This window comes from Argopecten irradians, chromosome 1, assembly GCF_041381155.1.
Source record: "Argopecten irradians isolate NY chromosome 1, Ai_NY, whole genome shotgun sequence".
Taxonomy (NCBI): domain Eukaryota; kingdom Metazoa; phylum Mollusca; class Bivalvia; order Pectinida; family Pectinidae; genus Argopecten; species Argopecten irradians.
In genome coordinates, this window is record NC_091134.1 from 17,405,327 (window position 1) to 17,428,876 (window position 23,550).

General features: G+C 35.4%; 2 protein-coding genes across 8 annotated transcripts in view; one reads left to right on the forward strand and one right to left on the reverse strand.

Annotated features, from left to right (window-relative positions):
* LOC138319335 (caspase-6-like) overlaps nucleotides 1–21,440 on the forward strand; it is a 32,998-nt gene extending 11,558 nt beyond the window's left edge. For 4 of the 5 annotated variants that reach the window (XM_069262418.1, XM_069262441.1, XM_069262434.1 and 1 more), the window contains one exon: nucleotides 379–527. In XM_069262418.1, coding sequence (XP_069118519.1) covers nucleotides 379–495 — 117 coding nt within the window. In that variant the 3' untranslated portion in view covers nucleotides 496–527. Of the gene's footprint in view, nucleotides 1–378; nucleotides 528–20,622 lie in introns of those variants that run through there. The other variant, XM_069262449.1, reaches the window with a different exon arrangement.
* LOC138319320 (uncharacterized) lies at nucleotides 4,634–15,726 on the reverse strand. Of its 3 annotated transcripts, XR_011207994.1 has the most exons (8): nucleotides 15,475–15,725; nucleotides 11,208–11,483; nucleotides 10,620–10,787; nucleotides 9,512–9,790; nucleotides 9,025–9,060; nucleotides 8,189–8,270; nucleotides 6,350–7,624; nucleotides 4,634–6,225 (listed from the first exon to the last, which is right to left on the reverse strand). XR_011207994.1 is itself a non-coding variant. In XM_069262406.1 (7 exons), exons 1-7 carry the CDS (start codon nucleotides 15,548–15,550, stop codon nucleotides 7,066–7,068), a joined length of 1,458 nt encoding a protein of 485 aa, XP_069118507.1. In that variant the 5' UTR covers nucleotides 15,551–15,726; the 3' UTR covers nucleotides 4,634–7,065. The 3 variants fall into 3 exon arrangements, 2 of the variants coding, with proteins under 2 accessions (XP_069118507.1, XP_069118497.1); XM_069262406.1 differs by having other exon boundaries at nucleotides 4,634–7,624; nucleotides 15,493–15,726; XM_069262396.1 differs by having other exon boundaries at nucleotides 4,634–7,624.
* Nucleotides 21,441–23,550: the final 2,110 nt, after the last annotated feature.

Below are 23,550 nucleotides of genomic sequence, written 5' to 3' on the forward strand. Positions count from 1 at the left end.
GATTTTGGCTGCCAACCCTCGGCAAGCTCCGAGTTGACCAGCCAACATTTTTCACTCGGGTTGAGATATCCCTGTCCACTGATAAACCCATGTTTAATTTTTTTTCTCCCATGTTTTGAAGAAAAATTCAGTTATTTAGAGTTATTTCTATAGTGTCAACATCACAGAGATGTCGCAATGCATCTTCAAAAAATGATGATGTCCTTGACAGTAGTCTCCACAAGTATCGATGACATCATTGTCAAGCGCATGTGAGCTGTCTTTTCTCTACCCTGGTAAAAGACAGAGATAACTTTTTCCCAAGCAACTGCGGGATAAACTTGTCAAGTGTTGGAGAGAAGAAAATGCAGTATTAAATGAATATAATTTTCCCTCTAGGTAAACCGTCGTGTCGCCAGTGATTATGATCCCAGTTCATTAGAAGTTCAAATGCCGTCACCTTCCAATACTTTAACTCGACAGTGGTTCTTCAACCCACCTCAGCAGGGACAATGAATTCTTTGAAAGCTGGAACATACACAAATAGGTAGAAAGTTGGAGCAGAAACAAAAAGCTCTGGATCAGACACAAATAGCTCTAGAGCAGAGACAAATAGTTCTGGAGCAGACACAAATAGCTAGGAGCAGACTCAAAAGTTCTGGAGCAACACAAATATTTCTGGGGCAGACACAAATAGTTCTGGAGCAGACACAAATAGTTCTGGAGCAGACACGAAAAGCCGTGGAGCTGAATCAAATAGTTCTTGAGCAGACGCAAATAGCTCTGGAGCAGACACAAATAGCTCTGGAGCGGAATCAAATAGTTCTTGAGCAGACAAAAATAGCTCTGGAGCAGACACAAATAGTTCTAGGGCAGACAAAAAGAGTTCTGGAGCAGACACATATAGCTCTGGAGCAGACACAAATACCTCTGGAGCAGACACAAATACCTCTGGAGCATGCAGACACAAATACCTCTGGAGCAGACACAATAGTTTTGATGGAAAAATGGAGCAGAAAAAACTCAGGAACAGACACAAATAGTGTATAGGCGGACAGGTGGTGCAGGCACAAATATTTTTGGTGAAAACTTGAAGCAGACTTAAAGTGCTTTTCCTATCAATGTAAATCAATTTAGATGCATTCACTTTGTTTTGTTTTAAATAATATTTTATTATAATATTTTAGCATGCTTAATGTTTGTTAAATTCATGTTTTTTGTTACTATTGTCAATTTTAGCAAACTGTATTCGACCCAATAAGTGCCCAGGGCGTTTGAAAAATCGAAAAATGAAAAGGTGCTAAAAAGACGAAATTGTTGCAAATCTTTACAGTATTGTATAGTTTTGGTCTTTGTTTATGCATGGACAAATGAAATCGAGGTCTCAAAAAAGGGGGAGGGGCGCTTATAGGGACATGTGCGCCTATTAGGTCGAATACGGTATCCCATTATACATGCAGTTATAGCTAAAATTTAGAGTTATCTCCCATTTTATTTCTTATTGTAATTCAGAGGTATACCACTTTACAAATATTTCACAAAGTTGTCGTCTTTTTTAGCTCTAGCCACAGTTCACACACTTCTCTACAATTTCAGTTATATCCATTTTCAAAGTTATCTCCCATAGTAACTGTACCCACAATTTATAGTTTGATGTCTGTTATTTTACCAGTAGTTGTATCAGTGAAATAGTTTGATGTCTGTCATTTTACCAGTAGTTGTATCAGTGAAATAGTTTGATGTCTGTCATTTTACCAGTAGTTGTGAAGTCTTATCAGTGAAATAGTTTGATGTCTGTCATTTTACCAGTAGTTGTATCAGTGAAATCTTGTGTAGTTTGATATCTGTCATTTTACCAGTAGTTGTATCAGTGAAATCTTGTGTAGTTTGATGTCTGTCATTTTACCAGTAGTTGTATCAGTGAAATCTTGTGTAGTTTGATATCTGTCATTTTACCAGTAGTTGTATCAGTGAAATCTTGTGTAGTTTGATATCTGTCATTTTACCAGTAGTTGTATCAGTAAAATCTTGTGTAGTTTGATATCTGTCATTTTACCAGTAGTTGTATCAGTAAAATCTTGTGTAGTTTGATATCTGTCATTTTACCAGTAGTTGTATCAGTGAAGTCTTGTGTAGTTTGATGTCTGTCATTTTACCAGTAGTTGTATCAGTGAAATCTTGTGTAGTTTGATATCTGTCATTTTACCAGTAGTTGTATCAGTGAAGTGTTGAGTACTTTAATTTGATATCTGTCATTTTACCAGTAGTTGTAGCAATGAAATCTTGTGTAGTTTGATATCTGTCATTTTACCAGTAGTTGTATCAGTAAAATCTTGTGTAGTTTGATATCTGTCATTTTACCAGTAGTTGTATCAGTGAAGTGTTGAGTACTTTAATTTGATATCTGTCATTTTACCAGTAGTTGTAGCAAGAAATCTTGTGTAGTTTGATATCTGTCATTTTACCAGTAGTTGTATCAGTGAAATCTTGTGTAGTTTGATGTCTGTCATTTTACCAGTAGTTGTATCAGTGAAATCTTGTGTAGTTTGATGTCTGTCATTTTACCAGTAGTTGTATCAGTGAAATAGTTTGATGTCTGTCATTTTACCAGTAGTTGTATCAGTGAAATCTTGTGTAGTTTGATATCTGTCATTTTACCAGTAGTTGTATCAGTGAAATCTTGTGTAGTTTGATATCTGTCATTTTACCAGTAGTTGTATCAGTGAAATCTTGTGTAGTTTGATGTCTGTCATTTTACCAGTAGTTGTATCAGTGAAATAGTTTGATGTCTGTCATTTTACCAGTAGTTGTATCAGTGAAATAGTTTGATGTCTGTCATTTTACCAGTAGTTGTATCAGTGAAATAGTTTGATGTCTGTCATTTTACCAGTAGTTGTATCAGTGAAATCTTGTGTAGTTTGATATCTGTCATTTTACCAGTAGTTGTATCAGTGAAATCTTGTGTAGTTTGATATCTGTCATTTTACCAGTAGTTGTATCAGTGAAATCTTGTGTAGTTTGATATCTGTCATTTTACCAGTAGTTGTAGCAATGAAATCTTGTCGTCATTTATTTGTACACCAAATCTAATGTAATATGCTCATCAATAATTATATAATCTTAAGGCCCACATCTTAGATGTGGGAGTTCTAAAATAATCTCTGTCTGTCTGCTCATAAATAATCTCCAGAGAGTTAATACCGTTTGGCAAATTGGTTTGGTATTGTACATGGTAATAGCTGGTGGTATGTAGATGTGCAGTAGGGATTTCCTGTGAAATTCAATATGGCCGCCATGATTCAGAAAGGAATCATTAGATTTTAGTGTATATTGGTATACTAGGGTTTTGGGAGACATTGATTACCATGGTCGCAATTTTGAAGGTCTGGATATCCAAGATCCAGAGTTTAAAAAAATCATCTGATTTCAAGGACAAATTGTATATACCGTAGTCTCATAGTCATTCAAACCTTTCCTTTGTTTTCTTCATGGTGTTAAAAAGATTTTTTTTCATGGTGTTAAATAGATTCAATATGTCAGAACTTAAAAACTGATGATTATGATTTTATGTGTTATTTATGTATGATAAATTGATACCAAAATTACAAATTTATATCTAAATCATCAACATGTGAATGTTATACATTATGTATATAATCTATCGAGTATATAATGTGAGAGTGTTGCTCATGTATTACCATAATGAAGCATTGTGGATTATTACTTACCTTGGATCACGTACCTTATGTAAGAATACTGTTTAGTAATACATAAGTATTTCATTAAGAATGTGAAGTTGGAAGTGGAGTCCTTCTGCAGTATTGTACCAGGTTTCATTCTTGGATGGATTTTCTCTTTAAAAAAAAACATCTTTTCTTCTTTGAAATGTTTTACTGAATAGCCAATTTAATTTCCACAGGATTGATATTTTTGGGGTCCCATAAGACAATGATATGATCGCAAAAATATTATTCACAAAACTTTAAGAAATAGATGAATTATGGGTATATACTCTTGCAGTCCAATTGCGAAATGTCAAATCTGCTGAAATTAATTTTCTAGTTTTTAGTCCAAATCACAAAAATATTGAGCCACAAAAATTACTGGCTATGCAGTATATTACATATGTATACACGGTCCGTGTACACTAGATATATTAAATTTGAAGTCATAACATTACTGATGGCAATATCTGGCAGCCATATTGTTTAATGATTATAGTTTTTAGTGTACTATAAATAGTACATTTTCTCTTGTTTGTCATACACTGTCGTTAACCTAACTTGCTAGCAAGGTTCATCTTGGGAGACCTCTGAACTCTTTTTTTTGTTTCCATGGTGACTGGACGTAACTCAGTACGTACTTCGCAAGTAAGAAAGACAAGAGTCGCAGTTAAAAGTTACCTCTGTCTTTCATTTCGCGAAAAGAAACCAGGTCATAAAGATTTATCATGTAGTACATGTACTTCAGAATAGTCATGAAATGTTAAAAATTTTGTCGATCTTTCAAAGAATGTTTTGCTTAGAAATAGGTCAGTTGAATAAGCATGTGTGATAAAAATCCATCTGGTTAATGTTACTGCTTAATACAGTAATAATATGTGAAGATGTATAAAATAGTATTTTTTTATGAATAAAAACTCGATAAGTCATGCTTTGATTCATTGAATTTAAATTTAATTTTACAAAAATATATATAAGTTATTCATGATGTCCTGATCATACGTATGAGGATGGTTGGTCAGTACAGCTGTATGTACCGTAGAGTGGGTGGTGACACAATAGTATTGTGTAATAACTATATAGGGGCATGGTGTCATGAATATCATTATTACATAACTCTACTATCATCCTCAAAACTCCAGGGGTTACTCTCAGTGTCGTTACATATCCACTCCTAGCTACTGTTGTAGCGGAAAAGATATAACATTTTTAAGTCATTCAGAAGGTGATATCTTTTCCGCTACAACAGTAGCCAATCTACTCCTGGACTATGTCATAGTGAAACTAAAATTAAGGCATTTCATGATCAGGAGATAAAAACTGATCAATCTTTGGGCAGCAGAAACTTTGTTTGAAAATTACAGACAGTGACTGCCCACCTTCAAAGCCATACAGTCCACTGTTACCTGATTTCCTTTAATGTACATGCATGTACATCAAATGAGAAAACTACCTGTCTCATCTGTTGTCTCACACAGAGCCTTCACTTACACAATGACATAATCCAGGTGTGGACATTACAACAGTGAAAGTAGCCCCTGGAATATCCAGGGATTCTAGACTGCCTTATTATGGAGCCTTGCCAAACACAATGTGGCAGTTATCAGTGCATGAATGCCATTCAATTTTTTATCATATAAAGTCAGTATAATTGTGAGACCACTCAAATAAACAAACATTGATGATGGCTGTTGAAAGTTCTGTTTTGGACAATAATGACATGTTTATTCATGAGGAATGCGAAATCCCTTATGATAAGAAATAATATTCAAGTTGGATTTATCCTTGTTTTCAAATTGTCCAGTTGGCATTCTATTATCATTCGGTAACTGCTAGCTGAATACATTTCATTGCTTATAATTATACATGTATATGAGAATCTGAACACAAGGACTTATATATCTAATGTGACATTCTATTGGATTTATAATGGTTTATGTAAATTCCATGTAACACTTAAGTGATATACCAAACACATCAGATATAAATACGAGATAATAATATACATATTCAGTAATTACATTACTGATTCAGAATTGTGAAGCGTTTAACATCCTAGTAACAGCCAGGACCATTTAAGGACAAACCAGTTTTAGGAGGTGAAGGAGTGGCGAGGAACCTCGAGAAAAACCACTTGTTACCTGCGGTCAGGACTTGGCAACTGCCACAGATAGTTTTCGAACTTGCAACCCAGAGGTGAAGGGCTTGTGGTAATATGTCGATCAAGACATCAAAACTACTTGGCCTTAAGTTGGCCACAACAAGTACTTTCCTTTATGGTTTAGAGATTCCAAATTATTTCCTAAGAAGAAATGTTAGAAATACATGTATGGAGAGAAAATGAGAACAACAATGTATAAAGGTGAACAAAAAGAAAAACTCCAGAAGAAGAAATTCTTAAGAACCAACATCCTGCTATAAGTTCATGTGTGTTGTGGTTCATCTTCTGGTCATCGGGAGGATCCTAATGAATACAGAGCCCTCTTAAAAACATAGTAGGATCATCGAAAAATAAGAGATGCAACTCCTGAGCCAGATACTAAATGGTATATATTTTATATTGCTGGGCAACCAGCAGCACCAGATGAACCTAGAATATACCATTTAGTACCTGGCTCAGGAGTTGCATCTCTTATTTTTCGATGAACAATGTATAAAATATATTTTCGAAAATTCCAACATAATTTTGGAAATATTTTATACTATATTATAAGTTAAAGTGCTTAATTACAATTCCTAGTAAAGTATACTGGTATCCATGTATATTGAAACCCTCTCTTTCTTCAATTAATCTCCATCAATATGCATGGTTTTTGTAAATATTGCTACTACATAAGAATTGAAATGGTACAAATACATATTGAAATCATGGTTACAAAAACATACACTATTACAATATTGCATCCAGATACTGACCAATATTGACCATGATCAACATGAAATATGATTGTTGCGATGAATTATCATGGTTGATCATCTAGCACTATGGATCTGAGAATGGTAACCATGGTTACCGTTGGTCTACCTGGTAACAACACATCCCATATCATGATCGGCCATCTTTCCACAGTCATGGAAAATCATTTATAGTGTAGTGAAGGGTAGTCTATAAATATATTTTGTAGTGATGTTCAATTACCTCTAGATGTATTTATTTGACAATATTATATACAGAGTAATTGTCTCTTGAGAATTCTACAGTAATATGCATTATTGATGTGGCAATATAGGCAATTCTTTTGTACTAGTATACACTTAAAAAAATATATATCCTCAAATTTCAATTCTGGCAGGAATGTATCCTTAAACATGAATCACAATATAATTAATCTGGCAGGAGTAAACCCACAATGTATCAACTTTATCACAGGGACTTGTTTTTATCACAGACATACAAATTGTTGTCGTATCCTGTCGGAGCTTTGTTGAACTCCTCAAAATATCTTAAAAGTTCTTCATTACTGCGATTTTCCACAACATGGTGACTAGCCTCTTTCTGAGGTACGTTAGAGTAAGTAGGATCAGACATTACACTGCTTGCATCGCAACTCTGAGTATCGTCACATCCTGCAAAATCCACCTCAGAATAATGTTTGTCAGGTAGGTCAACCATATCAGCCTCTTTCATTGAATCGTAGTAACTGTCCGCTCCTTTACAAGCTACAGGGTCATGGGTCATTGGATCTGGACCCATGCAGTCTAAAGTGTCACGGTTGACTGGTTTTTCGTAACTAAAATCATGGAAGCTGTCTCCATTGCACGCTTTTGGTCCTGGTGTTTCGTAAATATTTTCGACGGTATGTTGAATGTTACTAGTCTCCATTTGTTCATCGACAAAAGAATTGGGAAGTCGATTTGTATCATAAGTATGGTTCTGGAATCTAACTTGAAATTCCTCTGCTTCAAACCTCTTCTTTCTGTTTCTGAGATTAAAAAGTTAAATCAAATTGGTTTTACTCCACAAAAACAAAACATGTTGAAGTTTTTACTTGTGAAGTCAATCAACATGTAAAGGAACTTGAAATGAAATTGGAATTTTTAGCAAATAGAAACAAGAAAAATCTGTAAGACATCAACCCTCTGGTGTCATTAAGCAAAATACATATTCCACCGCCGACAGACCAAAAATGGTATTCATCATTAGAACAATAATTAGTGTTTAACCGTGTGTATAATAGTCTGATTAACACAAAAAATAATATAAAATAATTTAGATTGCTTTTGGTACATGCGCATTCAGTAGTTCATTTCATATAGGATATAGTGGTACGGATTTTTTTCGGGATGCAATTAATTATTTTTCATATTTTTAACTTGAAGTAAAATTAGGAGCTCAAACTTTTCAATGGTGGTAATGGTGTAAAGTAAGTAACTTTTGTAACTGAAGAAAAATACTAAATCGTCTGCTCCTGTTTTTAATAGTGAAAAAATACCATTTGTCAGCGGTGGAGTGTCATTAAGCAAAATACCATATTATAATAACTTACCGTCGTCTGATAATCAGGAGCAGGACAGCGAGGATCAGCAGGATGAGAATGATCAGAGTAACGACCAGTCCTGCTAGACCACCTGTGATAATAAAACAGGGACTTAGAAAGAATCACCCTGTATCATCCCAATATCATTATTATATTATTTCTGTAGTCTTCCGCTGATATAGGATGGGGGACTGAAGGTTTGCATTATGTTCATTCGCTTGTCCTTCTGCACATTATTTTGTCCGTGCTCTAATTCCTACAATTAGGCTTTAGAACTTCATACTTGTCATATGGCTTTATCTACCGTTATAGCAAGATGGCGTGTTTAAGACACCATAATTAGGTCACTGTGACCAGTATTTTGACCTTGACATCAAATTAAGAAAACACTTGTCCAGGTTCAATCTCCTTTATTATATTAAGGCACTTATAGAACGTCATACCTGGTATATGAATCTAAGAAGATGAAATGTGTGTGATGGACCAAAACTAGGTCACTATGACCTTAATTACGACATTTGACCTCATTAAAGAAAATCTGTTCCAGTACATATTTAAGATAGTAACCCAGATTAATTTTGTAAAGATACATATTTATACCTTTGTGATATGGCCAGTTGGATGGATGAACAAAAACAAATGCCATGACCCAGTATCTCACCAGTTTATGCCATGACCCAGTAACTCACCAGTTTAACATCAATAGAAAACCTATGGGCTTGTTTAGATGTAAAGTTATATTTACATTTATGGTTAAAAGATACAAGTGATATATTGTATATAAAATGTTAAGTTCTGAGTTATTGCCAATCGGGGCCGCCATATTTACCAGAGTCCAAACCTACCTGCTGATAATACTTTGTCTTCTTTCTGTAACTGACCTGGAAAGTTCAAAGTGGGTTATTAATACAGATACAGATCTAAAAAACGTTCATGGTAACGGAGACACAATTATAAACTACCCATGGTTATGTGAATATATTTTAGTTGAAAAAGACTTGGTATTAGTCATCTGACTATTGGCACAATACAACATCTCAATGTATATAGTAGTGGCAAACAATTGAGGCAATGCCATTTATTTGAACAAACTTGGTAGCCCTTCATCCCAGCATGCTACAGGCCCAATATCAGGTCTCTATGCCTCTTTGTTATTCACAAGAAGTCGCTTAAAAGTTTTAGCCTATTTGACCCCTGTGACCTTGAATGGCTGTCAGGTTCATTCATTTGAACAAACTTGGTAGCCCTTCATCCCAGCATGATACAGGCCTAGGCCTTTCGGTTATAATACCGGTTATATAAAGTATATATAATATGTTACATTGTACTCACCCATTCCAACGACAGTTTGCTGGGTTGTCGTTGTCACTTGTGTTGTCAAGGTTACAGATGCAGCAGCTGTGCTCGTTGTAGTTGTGGTTGTCGTTGTTGTAGTAGATGTTGAAGTTGTAGTTGGAGTGGTTTTAGTTGTTGGTGATGGAGTTGTGGTTGTAGTTGTTGGTGTGGTGGTTGTAGTTGTTGGTGTTGTAGTCGTAGTTGTTGGTGTCGTAGTCGTTGTAGTTGTTGGTGTCGTTGTTGGTGTCGTTGTTGAAGCAGTAGTTGGTCCCATGTCTGAAAAAATGTGTACATGAGTTTTGTTTCAGTATCTAACCTTATCTTTCATGATGATATATTGTTTGAATGACTTTTTTTTCACTGTTTCACACTCTTATAAAATACATAATTAATCATAACATTAACACCTCCTCCCCGCCCCACCCACTCTCAAACATGCCAATGATTTAATATAAAATAATTTCTAATTAAAAGTTGATTTTTAATCGAAAACAACAAAACAAATTGATATCATTTTGGTATGTCATGTTTTACCAGTGTATAAGAAATGTGAATAAGGATTATAACTCTATTAGTAGTACAGTACATGTAGTCGGTCGATTGCTTTGTAACGAAGGGCTATAAAAGAGAGAGGTAACTTGATCCTATATAAATAAGGGGGCACAACTCTGTTGAGAGTGTAAGGAGGGAGTGGGGGTGTGTTTGGGTTTTAATTTGTTCCAATACAAATTACACACATCTTCACTGTATAAGAATCCCTCTGGTTATTTATGAAGTGTAGTTATAGTGTTTTGCAACAAAGGGGCATAACTCTGAAAAAGGTGTAGGTATCTTCTAATATAGATAATGCACATCTACACTAGAGAGAATTATTGTCATAAAGTTTCATTAAAATCGTTCCAGTAGGAGGAGGAGTGGTTGGTTGATCACTGTGTCTAAAGATGGACAACTTGAATCCAGTACACTCCCTATTATATGGCTATAACTTCCTCTAAATAAATATATACACATGTACATTCAACCTTTGTAAACTTAACTTATTTAACTCAAAACCTGTGTTTCATTTAAAACTCTTTAATTTGACTATAGGATCAATTATACCTACCGTACTGACAAACATACTGGTATTTCACATTGTTATTGTTACAATGATCTTCTCTCCATTTCCCGTCTGATGTTCGCATGTACGCACAGTCTTCAGGACAAACACTGTTTCCTCCATAACATAGTTCTGGGTAACCCAAACTCCAGGAATCATACCTGGAGGAAGCTCCTTAGTGACAAACACAGAAAACCATCAGTTTAGCAGTTAGGGTTATAATTAAGATAACAATAATTATTTCTAGCTTTTAACATTCCGAAATAAAAACATGTTTTTATTTGATATAAAAACTCTTTAAAGGGTTTTCATACTAATGTCATTTTCGCAATTTTTTCCTTGACATGAATGCACTTATTTAACGAATCCTTAAAATGAAATGAAATTAATTAATACATGTAATTTTATTAGGTCATTATATTATGTTCTTAAAGTCAGAATATGAAATCAATCCATTGAAAATTTGAAATTCAACTTTATCATTTTTATAGAAAATTGCAAAATCATTTATGACTACATTTAGTATAAAACTCTATTTATAATAAGCTTAACCTTTTTGACGTAGATATTTACTTCATCAATCAATTCCTTTACCTGTGACCCACTTCCAAAGTTGTTCCTGATCCTTGTCGGTGAACCCTATCCAAATCTGGTACGTTGTTGAAGAAAATGGTAACGATGAAATGAAATTGTTGGTAGACTGATCAAGTATTACAACAAGATGGCCGCCATTTGTAGAGGAACAGTCTGCACTTGCTGCGTCCCAGGTAACTCTGGTATCCATGTAACGGTAACAATGACCGTCGTGTGTGTGCATCGTACCAGACAACCCCGTCGGACATCTGTACAATTCAGACGACTTCATTGGTACTGTAAACGACAATGTTTAATTACTACCAACACGGACAACATGGAATTTAATTATAAGGATCGAAAGCAAATTGTGGAATTGAAGTTTTAATCTTAAGCGCATTTTAGTTGACGTCACACGACGTCACATTTTACTTCATATCCATGATCTAGGATGGATGATGCATTATAATAGTATACAAATCCAGTCCCTGTGATCTTCGATCATGTGGTGTATAATCTAACTTGAGATTTATTGTATAGAAACCAATTCACTGTATTCTTGTAGATTAAATCACTAGTGTGATTTAGTTTTATGTTTGTGTATTAACCAAGCCGGCTGCCACTGTGATCTTGTACACAAAGTCGTAAACCAAACCCCTGTGGTCTAAGAAGTTTGTATATAAACCAAACCCCTGTGGTCTAAGAAGTTTATATATAAACAAAACCTCTGTGGTTTAAGAACTTTGTATATAAACCAAACCCCTGTGGTCTAAGAAGTTTGTATATAAACCAAACCCCTGTGATCTAAGAAGTTTATATATAATCAAGACCTCTGTGGTCTAAGAAGTTTGTTTATAAACCATTAAGCTCTTGTGATCTTGATGTATGTAAAACAAGCCAAATATTATGTGATCTTGTAAATAAATCAATCAAGCCCCTGTGTGATTGTGTTTTTATGAACAAAACTTGTGTGATATCTGGTTGTTTGTGGACAACACTCATCGCTCTTATTTTAAATAAACAGCTAATCCAATGTGACCTTGTAAACATAAACCTTGTCCCTGTGATCTTGCTGTAACTAAAAAAGCCATTGTGGTCTTGTATATACAAACCAGGTCCCTGTGACCTTGTTGTTAATAAACAGCCTGTTACCTAGGTATCACATATACCAAGTAAATCTTACACTCCACTTAATACCTTTATTTTTTATTCTAAACTTATTTTGGGGGGTATCTGTATTAATATTACGTTAGACCAGGAAAAGCGTTTATCAACAATGATGTAATCCACAAGATGGAACAGTCATTTTATAGTGATCAGTTGACATTACCATGTCAACATTCATATATTGACGTCATATTGGTCATGTTTTGGGTGCCAGTTATACCCACATAGACTTCATTTTGTCTTGGTTTGTTTATACACAAGAAGTGACAAGAGAATATATACAGATATAATCCTGTGACCTGCAGACTATGGTGGGACCATATACCTGACTTTAATGGTCTCAGCATGTATTAGTTTACATTAGAGGATTTTACAATGTTTCTCCTGACAAGTGTGTCAGTCCCAGTATATAAATAAAATGCTATAAATGTTTTAATGGATACCAATAAACAAGTCCTACATAAAACCAGCCACATTAACTTTCAGTCATCACAGAGATTTAAAATTTGAAAATTATTGATTTTACATTTGCAGATGCATGCATAGCTAAAATACTTAAAGATGCTCCACCACTGACAAATGTTTTTTTTTACTATCAAAAACAAAAGCAGACGATTTATTATTTTTCTTCGGTTACAAAAATTACTTACTTTACACTATGACCACCATTGAAAAGTCTGAGCTTCTAATTTTACTTCAAGTTAAAAATATAACAAATAATTAATTGCATCCCAAAAAAAATTCCATAACACTACTGATTGTGCATGCACAAAAGCCAAAATATATCATTTTATATTATTTTTTGTGTTAATTTAGAAATATATATATACATGATTAAATACCAATTATTGTTCATATGATGAATATCATTCATGCTCTGTCAGCGATGGAGCATCTTTAAGAAGATGTCCTAGACTTTCTTGTATAATTTTGAAAAGAGTGTTGATGTATGACACAGGGGTCAGTTCATGTAAGACACAAGGGTCTGTTAATGTATCACAAACAGGTGTTGCCAGGACACTAAATCTGTTGACCTGTGACTTGTATGACCACAGGGACCTGTGATGTATGACCACATAGACCTTAAATGTATACCACATAGACCTTAAATGTATACCAACAGAGACGTGTAATGTTGGACCACAGGGACGTGTAATGTTGGACCACAGGGACCTGTGATGTTTGACCACAGGGACATGTGATGAAGACATGAGGTCCTGGGTAATATGGCCACAGGGACATGTGATGTATGGCCACAGGGGCCTGTGATATATGACTACAGAGACATGTGATGTATGGCCATAGCGACATGTGATGTATGGCCACAGGGACCTGTGATGTATGACCACAAAGACCTGTGATGTATGACTACAGAGAATTGTGATATAGGACCACAGAGACCTGTGGTGTATTGCCACAGAAACATGTGATGTATGACAACAGGGATCTGTAATGTATGACAACAGGGACCTGTTATTTATGACCACAGAGACATGTGATGTTTGACCACAGGGACATGTAATGTATACCAACAGAGACCTGTGATGTATGACCACAGGGACCTGTGATGTAGGACCACAAAGACCTGTGGTGTATGACTACAGAGAATTGTGATGTAGGACCACAGGGACCTGTGATGTATTGCCATAGGGATCTATAATCTAGGGCCAGATATCTGTGATGTATGACCACATGTCTGTATGATCACATGGTTTTTTAAAGGCCCAATACCTTTCCGGAGAAAAATTTAAAGGTTTCTTAAAAACATTAATAACAAAAGAAAATATATATCGATGGCTTAAGATGAGGTTACAGCACCAAACATATGCAAGATTTCCTGTCTAATGTACGATAACAGTGGAGATTCATTTCGCTGTTTTGCCGTCCGGCGCAGTGATAGTCAACTACCGCGCGGCATTTAGGACGACGGCGGGAAACATAAAACGACCCGCGTTATGAAAATTAACATTTTATTTATTCTAATTAAACAGTTCTGAAGGTGATGATAAGTGTGCTAGTAAACGTATAGTTAATAACTTCTGCGACTCTACAAAATTATTGATCTCATTTTACATTCCTATTTTAAAAATTAAAAGCCGTTTCGGAAAGGTAGTGACCCTTTAATGTATGACCTCAGAGACCTAAGATGTATAACCACAGGGACATGAGATGTATAGCTACAGGGACCTGTGATGTATGACCACATAGACCTTAGATGTATACCAACAGAGACCTGTGATTTATGACCACAGGAACATGTGATGATTGACCACAGGGACATGTGAATGTAAAGCCACAGGAACCTGTAATGTATTGCCACAGAAATGTGGGATATATGGTCACAGGGACCAGTGATGTAGGGAAAAAAAGACCTGTGATGTATGACAACATGGGCCTGTGATGTATGACTACAGAGAATGGTGATGTAGGACCACAGGGACCTGTTATGTATTGCCACAGAAACATGTGATGTATGATCACAGGGACCTGTGATGTAGGTTGACATGTATATGTGATATATGAACACATGGCTGTATGATCACAGGGACCTGTGATTATGAAGACATGGTGACATTTTACCACAGGTGTAAATGATGATAAATAAACATTAAAGAAATTATGAACAAATCGATTGTGGATTATGTCACAACTTGGGTCTGTAAGGAATTATGATGAAAAGTACAGACATGTTCAGTAATGTATGCCAGTATATGTGGTTACAGTATAAAAGAAAACAGAAAATCAGTATAAAAAGATGCATGATATCCTGTGGTCAGCATGCATGCATATATACTTCTTTACATTTTGTAGCAAGTGTTCCCCTTCAGTTAGGCAAGTGTGTGCCGTGTATCATTATAATCAGTGCAGTGTATACATACATAAATAAATATAGTATGTGTTTACATGTATACTCGTCCTCATACCTATAAACTAGGGCAGAGAAAGGTATAAACATTAGATACAATGTAATTATATTGTTGTCTGATTTGTTTTGTCGGCTCCATCACTTGTACCTTTATGTACAGTAGTATGGCGTCATGTTACCAATCCGTTGAAATGTTACAAGTTGCGATCGGCTAACAGTAAATAATACACACCTGTGTAGTGTATACCGACTCACCTGTACAGGTAAATTTACCTATATACAACACCAGTACTAGAATACTAGTACGAAGTATCCCGGGGGTCACAAACATCCTGAGTCCCGGGGGTTACACAGTGTTATGGATGGTGATCCCTCTCCACATTTCAGACACCTGTATTTAGTCTTCCTTGACTTCCGACTGAGGGGATGTAATTCCGGGTTTTCCTGTGTGTGTTTGTAAATTGTAAGTAGAGGTGATCACGTGATTTAATAGTTCACTGCACCCAATAATACAACAATGAAGTGACGTCAGCCAGTGCTAGCAGTACCGATCAATACAAAAAATGGAAGTTTACATTAGATCTTCTCTTCTCTAACAATATATACCAAAATTCTTGTGGTTTCACATAATAATACCGACAGATATACAATTGTTTTATCAAAACTGTGATGTACATATACAATGTATAATCTTGTCAAAACAACTTCACCAAAAAGCCATAATACGAATAGCGCATGTGAAAAATATCGTTTACTGATACACATGTGTATATTCATTAAAATAAATTTCTTAAAATACATTGTAACATACTGCTTAGATCTCTATTATCTTTCTAACGAAATATCGATATTACAAGTAAAATATTCGGCTCCTATCTATTTTACTTTACTATCTATGTCGCTGTGATAAGACACACTTAAAATCTGATTAGCACATTAGTTGACACCTCGAAAGTACGTATGACTCAGGTGGTATTTCCTGACCTCTCGGGAAGTGAGAGAAACGAAAGTAGAACCCATGGGATTACCGTAGATAGATTAAGTCATTGTCATATCATTATCATGACACAACAGTAGGTCATTTCATATTTCACAGGGATATCCAACATTAAATCAGTTATTAGTTCATTTATTCATTTCATTCATTCATAATCATGATTCATTCATTCATTCATTCATTCACGTGTTTCATTCAGTCAGAGATTTGAATAGCTATGTGTCTGATTCAGTCTTGATAATTTTAACTTCGTGGGTCTTAGAATAAGAAATATGCACCTTCATTAATTCTGACGTTAGATAGAAAACTCTTTTCATCGACAGCAACCTGCTGCAAAGTCTATAGCACTGACAATGAGGCAATTTCCGATAATGAATGTAATTGATTGCGATGTTTCAATATTTTGTTTAATCAATATACAAAATTAATTTTTAGACAAATTATATTATTCCACATATATAATTATAATGTTTTGTTAGTTCCAAGAAGTTCGAAATATTGTCTTATCATGAACATTTTCATGTATATTCCGTTATATTATCTATTCTATCCAATTTTCGGCCTACTTTCTAGTCGCTACTCGATTCTTATATCATTACGACTTGCGGTTACAATCTGACAGTGACGACTGTAAGTGTTTGACCTTTCCCACTACGATACAACGGTATATAAAGATATATAATAGGTATCAAGTGATTTCTAAGTTTATGTACAAAAGTCGAGCACTATCAACATCTATAGGATAATAAATGTGCTCCATGTTTATTTAGATAATGGAGTGTCCATAAATATGTGACGTTTTTATGTTCATGATCGTGACCCACATCAACAACATGCAGTGTCTACAAGGACGACGTATACGGTGGCTGCAGCCATGAAAACAACAGCGCACAGCAATATAAACAACAGCAGCAACAACACATAGCAGTCGAATCGGTAATTGCACTGCAGCATCATCGCCATCAACCACAAACGCCAAAACAACAACATAAACAGCGATTAAGGTACATAAGCAGCAGCAACTTCGAAATAACGACAACTTCGAATTAACGACAACTTCGAAATAACGACAACTTCGAATTAACGACAACTTCGAAATAACGACAACTTCGAAATAACGACAACTTCGAATTAACGACAACTTCGAAATAACGACAACTTCGAAATAACGACAATAAAATAGCAGATCGCGTAAATAACCCTAGCAACAACAACAAAAAACATTAGTCAATCAAAAATGACGTCATAAAACACGGTTTATAATCTTTATTGGTAGAATAGAACAAAGAAGACTTATATTCCTGTCAAGGGAGATGACAAAACGTCCTGGTTCTAGAACTTATAAAGTATAATTTATTCGAAGCTTACCCACAAGAAAGTAACAAACTGCATTTTAGCAATTGAATCCACAATAAGATAAGTCTTGATTTATTTGCAGTACACGAAAACAAGGGGTTATTATTCGTTATAAATCATCCACGGTTGTAACTTGTTCCGGGAAAACATCCACATATAGTTCAGTTCACCTAGTTTCAGACCAATTAAATATCGTTTTAATATCGGAGTGATGTATCTGTGCTTTAGAGACGTTCTTACCGATCATACATCTACAGTACCTGTCGGAAAGCAGGAATTCGCCTATAACCAATTGGAATAAGATAAATAAACTTCATCATAAATGAACGATGTTCAAGATTCCGGGAAACTACCCCTTAAATTCAAATGCCAAACGACAGTGATAATGGATATAAATAAAATAAAATACTTGACTGTCCAAAACGTTGGGAATCTTTGACAGGAAGTGGATGCCTGGGAAGAGGCATGGCTTCTTTTAGCATCACCATCTTTCTGGTGCTAGCTTGTCTTTTAGGGGAACGTGATGGTTATCCCAATAACTACGGTAAGTGTCACAATTCAGTTCTGAAGTATCAGTTCAACCTCCTTGACTCGAACACGAAAGACCTCCTTCAGGAAACTCGATTTTAGTGTTACGTAATTTGCTGGCCCCGATCAACTGTTTTGCATTACACACAATGTACTTCAAGTTACTGAGGGTTGACTATGATATGCACAATTTTAAATTGTTAATCTCCAAATAATTATTTTGTTAGTTTTGGTATATTTCAAAGAGAATTATATGGTACATTGGGAGAAACGTGTGTTTGGGAAACATGTATAGACACTATATCGCACTAAGTCAGATACTATATCACACTATGTCAGATATTGTATTCGACGCTGATCAGAAATAAAAAAAAAATGAACAAAAAGGTATGTCCACTTGCAAAAAGATAAATAATGGTTTGGATTCCGAGTTAATATGTTGGAATTACCGATAATAAGGCTGGAGTTGAAAAAAAAAACAAAAAAACAACCACACATTATGAAAGTGTCATGATCTGATTTTAACACTTAGATAACGAAATTAATCGGTGATGGCAAAACTGTCTGTCACATTAGGTAAACACCAGTGTTCCAAACATGTAACAGTGACGAAGTGGACCGTAGCATGCAGCGTGCGTACGTCAAAGTTCAAAAGAATCAACCTACTGTAATTTAATTTCATATGTTACACTCATTTCTACTGGTTAGATCTTTGAGGTTATTTTTCCATAGACCTAAAGAATTGTACGTCAAGTATTATGACATCATACATAAAGAACGTTTTCGCGGGGAATTTTAAAAGCGACACAGTCATTGGCCAAACTGAATTATTGGATAAGATATCAATGCACCACAACTCAATTTGTTTTATTGTAAAAAAGTAAGTAAAATCACGGAAATTTATGCCGAATTAGTACTCGCTTGAGTTCTTTGAATTCAATTACAAGGACATAGTCATTCAGATCCCCCGCCAATGGAGAGCTAAATCAATTAATGCATGTAAGAGTATAGGGAAAGTATTTTAAAACCCAACTGCAATTGAAGAATATATACAAAACATATTTATGTTTTTTTCTAACAAAGTGAAACCAACTTTGAAAACATTTGCTTCTTTGAAAAATACCAGAATTGATCTTAGCTTTAACAAAGTTCAGCAGCTAACAGTGTGATTTTGATTTGTTTTACAGCGCTGTAAACAGCGACGAGTTACATAGGAATTAAGTGAATGTTCATAGTAATTGAGTTTGATATATCTGAGTTTTACTGCATGCATATTAAATAAAAAGTAAAGCATAATACAAAATTATAAGTCCTACATAAAATGTGTCTATGAAGTTTCATGGAAATATCTCTGCTGGTTTTAGAGTTATGCTCCGAAAACGATTCTTACACAAAAATCTGCCATTTTCAGCAATGTTTCCATGGTTACAGAAAAAAGTACAAAAAGTGAAAACCTTAAAATAGCAAAAGGCACTGCTAGACCATAAGACTAATGTGCCTTTGGAGTTCCGTGCATATATCTCAACCGGTTTTCCAGTTATGCTGCGGAAACGAACCTGGTACAAAAATATGATATTTTCAGCAATGTTTCCATGGTTACGGAAAAAGTGCAAAAAATGAAAACCTAAAAATAGCAAAAGGCACAACTAGACCATAAGAACAATGTGTCTATGAAGTTTCATGGAAATATCTCTGCTGGTTTTAGAGTTGTGCTCCGGAAACGATTCTTACACAAAAATCTGCCATTTTCAGCAATGTTTCCATGGTTACAGAAAAAAGTACAAAAAGTGAAAACCTTAAAATAGCAAAAGGCACTACTAAACCATAAGATCAATGTGTCTATGAAGTTTCGTGGAAATATCTCTACTGGTTTTAGAGTTATGCTCCGGAAACCATTCGTACGGACGGACAGATGGACGGACGGAACCCATTTGTATATCCCCCGCCCAACGAAGTTGGCGGGGGATAATAAGCATTATTCTCATTATCTTTTGGGGTTATGAAGTCATAGAAAGATAACGGAAGGACATTCTTTATACACGCGTGTCCTTACGACTTTTATTTAAATAGTTTTAGACTATAACTGCCCACAGAAATTGCAGTTATGAGGATTCTTCATTTCCAAAATCAGTTTGTTTTTAGAGTATTCATAATTTTAGACGTCTATCTAAATAACGTTGTTTTCTGATAGAACGAAGATGTACAATTGTAATATGAATTCAGACTAAGTGGTCTTCTGTCATATGATGTTATATAAGAATAAGAATATAGTATATTTTTTATTTCATGACTTCGAAAACCGTACATGTATCTAATGACGCTACCAACTTGAGAAATGGGCCCTGGGCTCTGCAATGTCGACGGCGTTGCTGGTCAATGACAAATTTGATATCAAGCATTTCATTCAATCTTCTGTATTTTATACTGAAAGTTCTCTCTCGCGCTATAGACAAATTCCCCACATGAAGTGCAGTGATGAGAAATCCATATTCTCTACAATTATTTTTATCTTATTGTTTCAGCACCTTCCATTCCGAGTCAGCCTACTTCCTTGACGGGTACCAGTTACGGTGATTTTTGGTGTGCCTTCTGTATGCGTATACAACACCTACGGTGTATACAGTTGTTCTGTGCCAACCCACCGTACCCTAATTACAGGCCAGGCCCGGACAGAGGATGGGGGTATCTACCGGGGAGAGGACGCTATCGAACCCCTGGGGTTGTCAATGGTTACGAAGTCTCCCTGTGGGGCAGGGATAATCACCGAGGCATCCATCGGCTACATTATACTGGAGTCATCCCAGGGGTATTAGATAGTAACGGAGGTATTCAAGGGCATGTGGAAAGCCAATCGCTCACCCAAAGGATGCATGTACTAGATGGACATGAATTCGGCCCCAGTATTGGGCTTGTGAATGCTCATTGATACTGTGCTATCATTCTCTGGATGGAGTAACTCTAGTAATGATGACGTGATCATGAAACGCAGATCTAAAAGAAAACAACTTCTTGTAAAGGCCAGTAGCCTTTGAACGGTGTCCTGCATATACATTGTATCAGCTAAACCATGGATGTCAAAATAGGGAAAGACGATAGAATAACATTACATGAACAATTATCATGAACACATAATGTTTCCTGCAATAGATAAAAGAATGTGGTCCTTTTCACATGGCTTTTATGTCCTCAACAATCCCTGAACCTTTGATGTTTTCACCTATATTCCTTTTGCACTGTTCAGTTTCCACATTTGTTTTCTGATCCCGATTTCCCCGAAACAAAAAGCACCAACTTACTTCAAAATTTAATTTTTCTCATTAAAAAAATTGACTTAAGTCCATTTTTGACTTCAGTTTGTTTCGAGAAATCAGGGCCAGCTTTAATTGTTCAAATTCCGAGATGTGATGGATTGATAACACGACACAAACAAATATCATAAAATATTTTATTTCTATGCAGTAATGAAGAAGTCAGAATAATCTCTTCCTCATAATATCATCAAGTATGAGTACATAGAGCTACATCTCCCTAATATCACAAATGGAATGGTCCGCATGTTGGATATAATAGTCCATTCCATCTAAACTGAGAATGGCATGACAAGATAGTAATCTTCAATAAAATATTTCATTTAAGCAAAATAGATTGAAATGACATAAAATAAAGTAAGCTGTGACCGTAAAAGCAACTTATATATATATATATATATATTTATATCTACTGTATCCATGGTTACACATCTAACAGGAAACACTGTCCTGATGGAAACAAAACAATACAACATATAGCAGAATTGGCTCACCAGTCTGACAATTACTACCATGGAATATGTGGAAAGAATAATTCAATGATTATATTTCTGGAGTGTTTAAGAGGAGTAGCTAGCCCAGGTTAAAACTTAGATCCTCCATTTTATACTGAGGCTCTATACCAACAGAGCATACTCTGATAGCCAATCCAGTCCTGTTATGTTACATATAGTCATTGTAATTTTATAATATGAAGCAAGACTGTACAAATATCATTAACCAGAAAATGGATGTTCACTGTGAACGGTCTAGTGTTAGAATTATACTCAAACATTGGAAGATGGAGTAGAAATGGTGCATGGAAGTTCTGTCATAAATGGGGGTGAGATGCAGTTCACGTAAGAATACAAAGGTTTTGTAGTTAATGGGGACATAGAAAAATGAAGGGTTTTATTGAAACTTAGTAGAAATGTCAGAATACATAGGTTGCGTAATATCAAGAAAAAGAAATGTAAAAACAAGCGACGAAAAATGTTTGAACAAGTTGTCTATAGCAACATATAAATGATCATAGTATTAATATGGATGTCAATAACAACAGTAAATGGTTGACACTATTTCCAATAGTAACAGATAAATGATCACAAGGTTGCCAATGGTGACAGATAACAGATAAATGATCACAAGGTTGCCAATGGTGACAGATAAATGATCACAAGGGTTGCCAATAGTGACAGATAAATGATCACAAGGTTGCCAATGGTGACAGATAAATGATCACAAGGGTTGCCAATGGTGACAGAAAAATGATCACAAGGGTTGCCAATGGTGACAGATAAATGATCACAAGGGTTGCCAATGGTGACAGATGAATGATCACAATGGTAGCCAATGATGACAGATAAATGATCACAAGGGTTGCCAATGGTGACAGATAAATGATCACAAGGGTTGCCAATGGTGACAGATAAATGATCACAAGGGTTGCCAATGATGACAGATAAATGATCACAAGGGTTGCCAATGGTGACAGATAAATGATCACAAGGGTTGCCAATGGTGACAGATAAATGATCACAAGGGTTGCCAATGATTACATGATAAATGATCACAAGGTTGCCGATGGTGACAGATAAATGATCACAATGTTGAAAGATAAATGACTACGAGGGATGCCATTGGTGACAGACAGAAGGTAAACAATAATAGATATTACCAACAATACTGTGATGTCGTGGATAAGATAATGTATTGGTAATTGCACATTTTTCAGCACAGACTAGAGTGAAAACAGAGTGAGGAATTTCTAAACAAAAGGAATCATTGGTTTGTAGAAATGAACGTTACCATGGAAACAAAGTATGGGACTTGGTTTGGATGTAGCCATAGTTACCAGCTAATAGAGGATAATACTGGTTAGAGGGACAGACGACAGAACAACAAAAACAGAGCAGAGTGGACAGAGAAACAACAGGACTGTCTTACAAAAACAATTATTTCTTCTTCAGTTATCTCCCTTTCTTACAAATGGGACACAGTCTAAATATGGTTCAGTTTGCATGGTAATTATATCATCAAGAATCCTTTATCCACGCATAGGACATGGAGGCTGTTGATCACATATTTTTTTTTACAAATGTATTCTCTTTATCTATATAACACTAAAATCCTGATAAACAACACATCTGACAGGACCCCTAT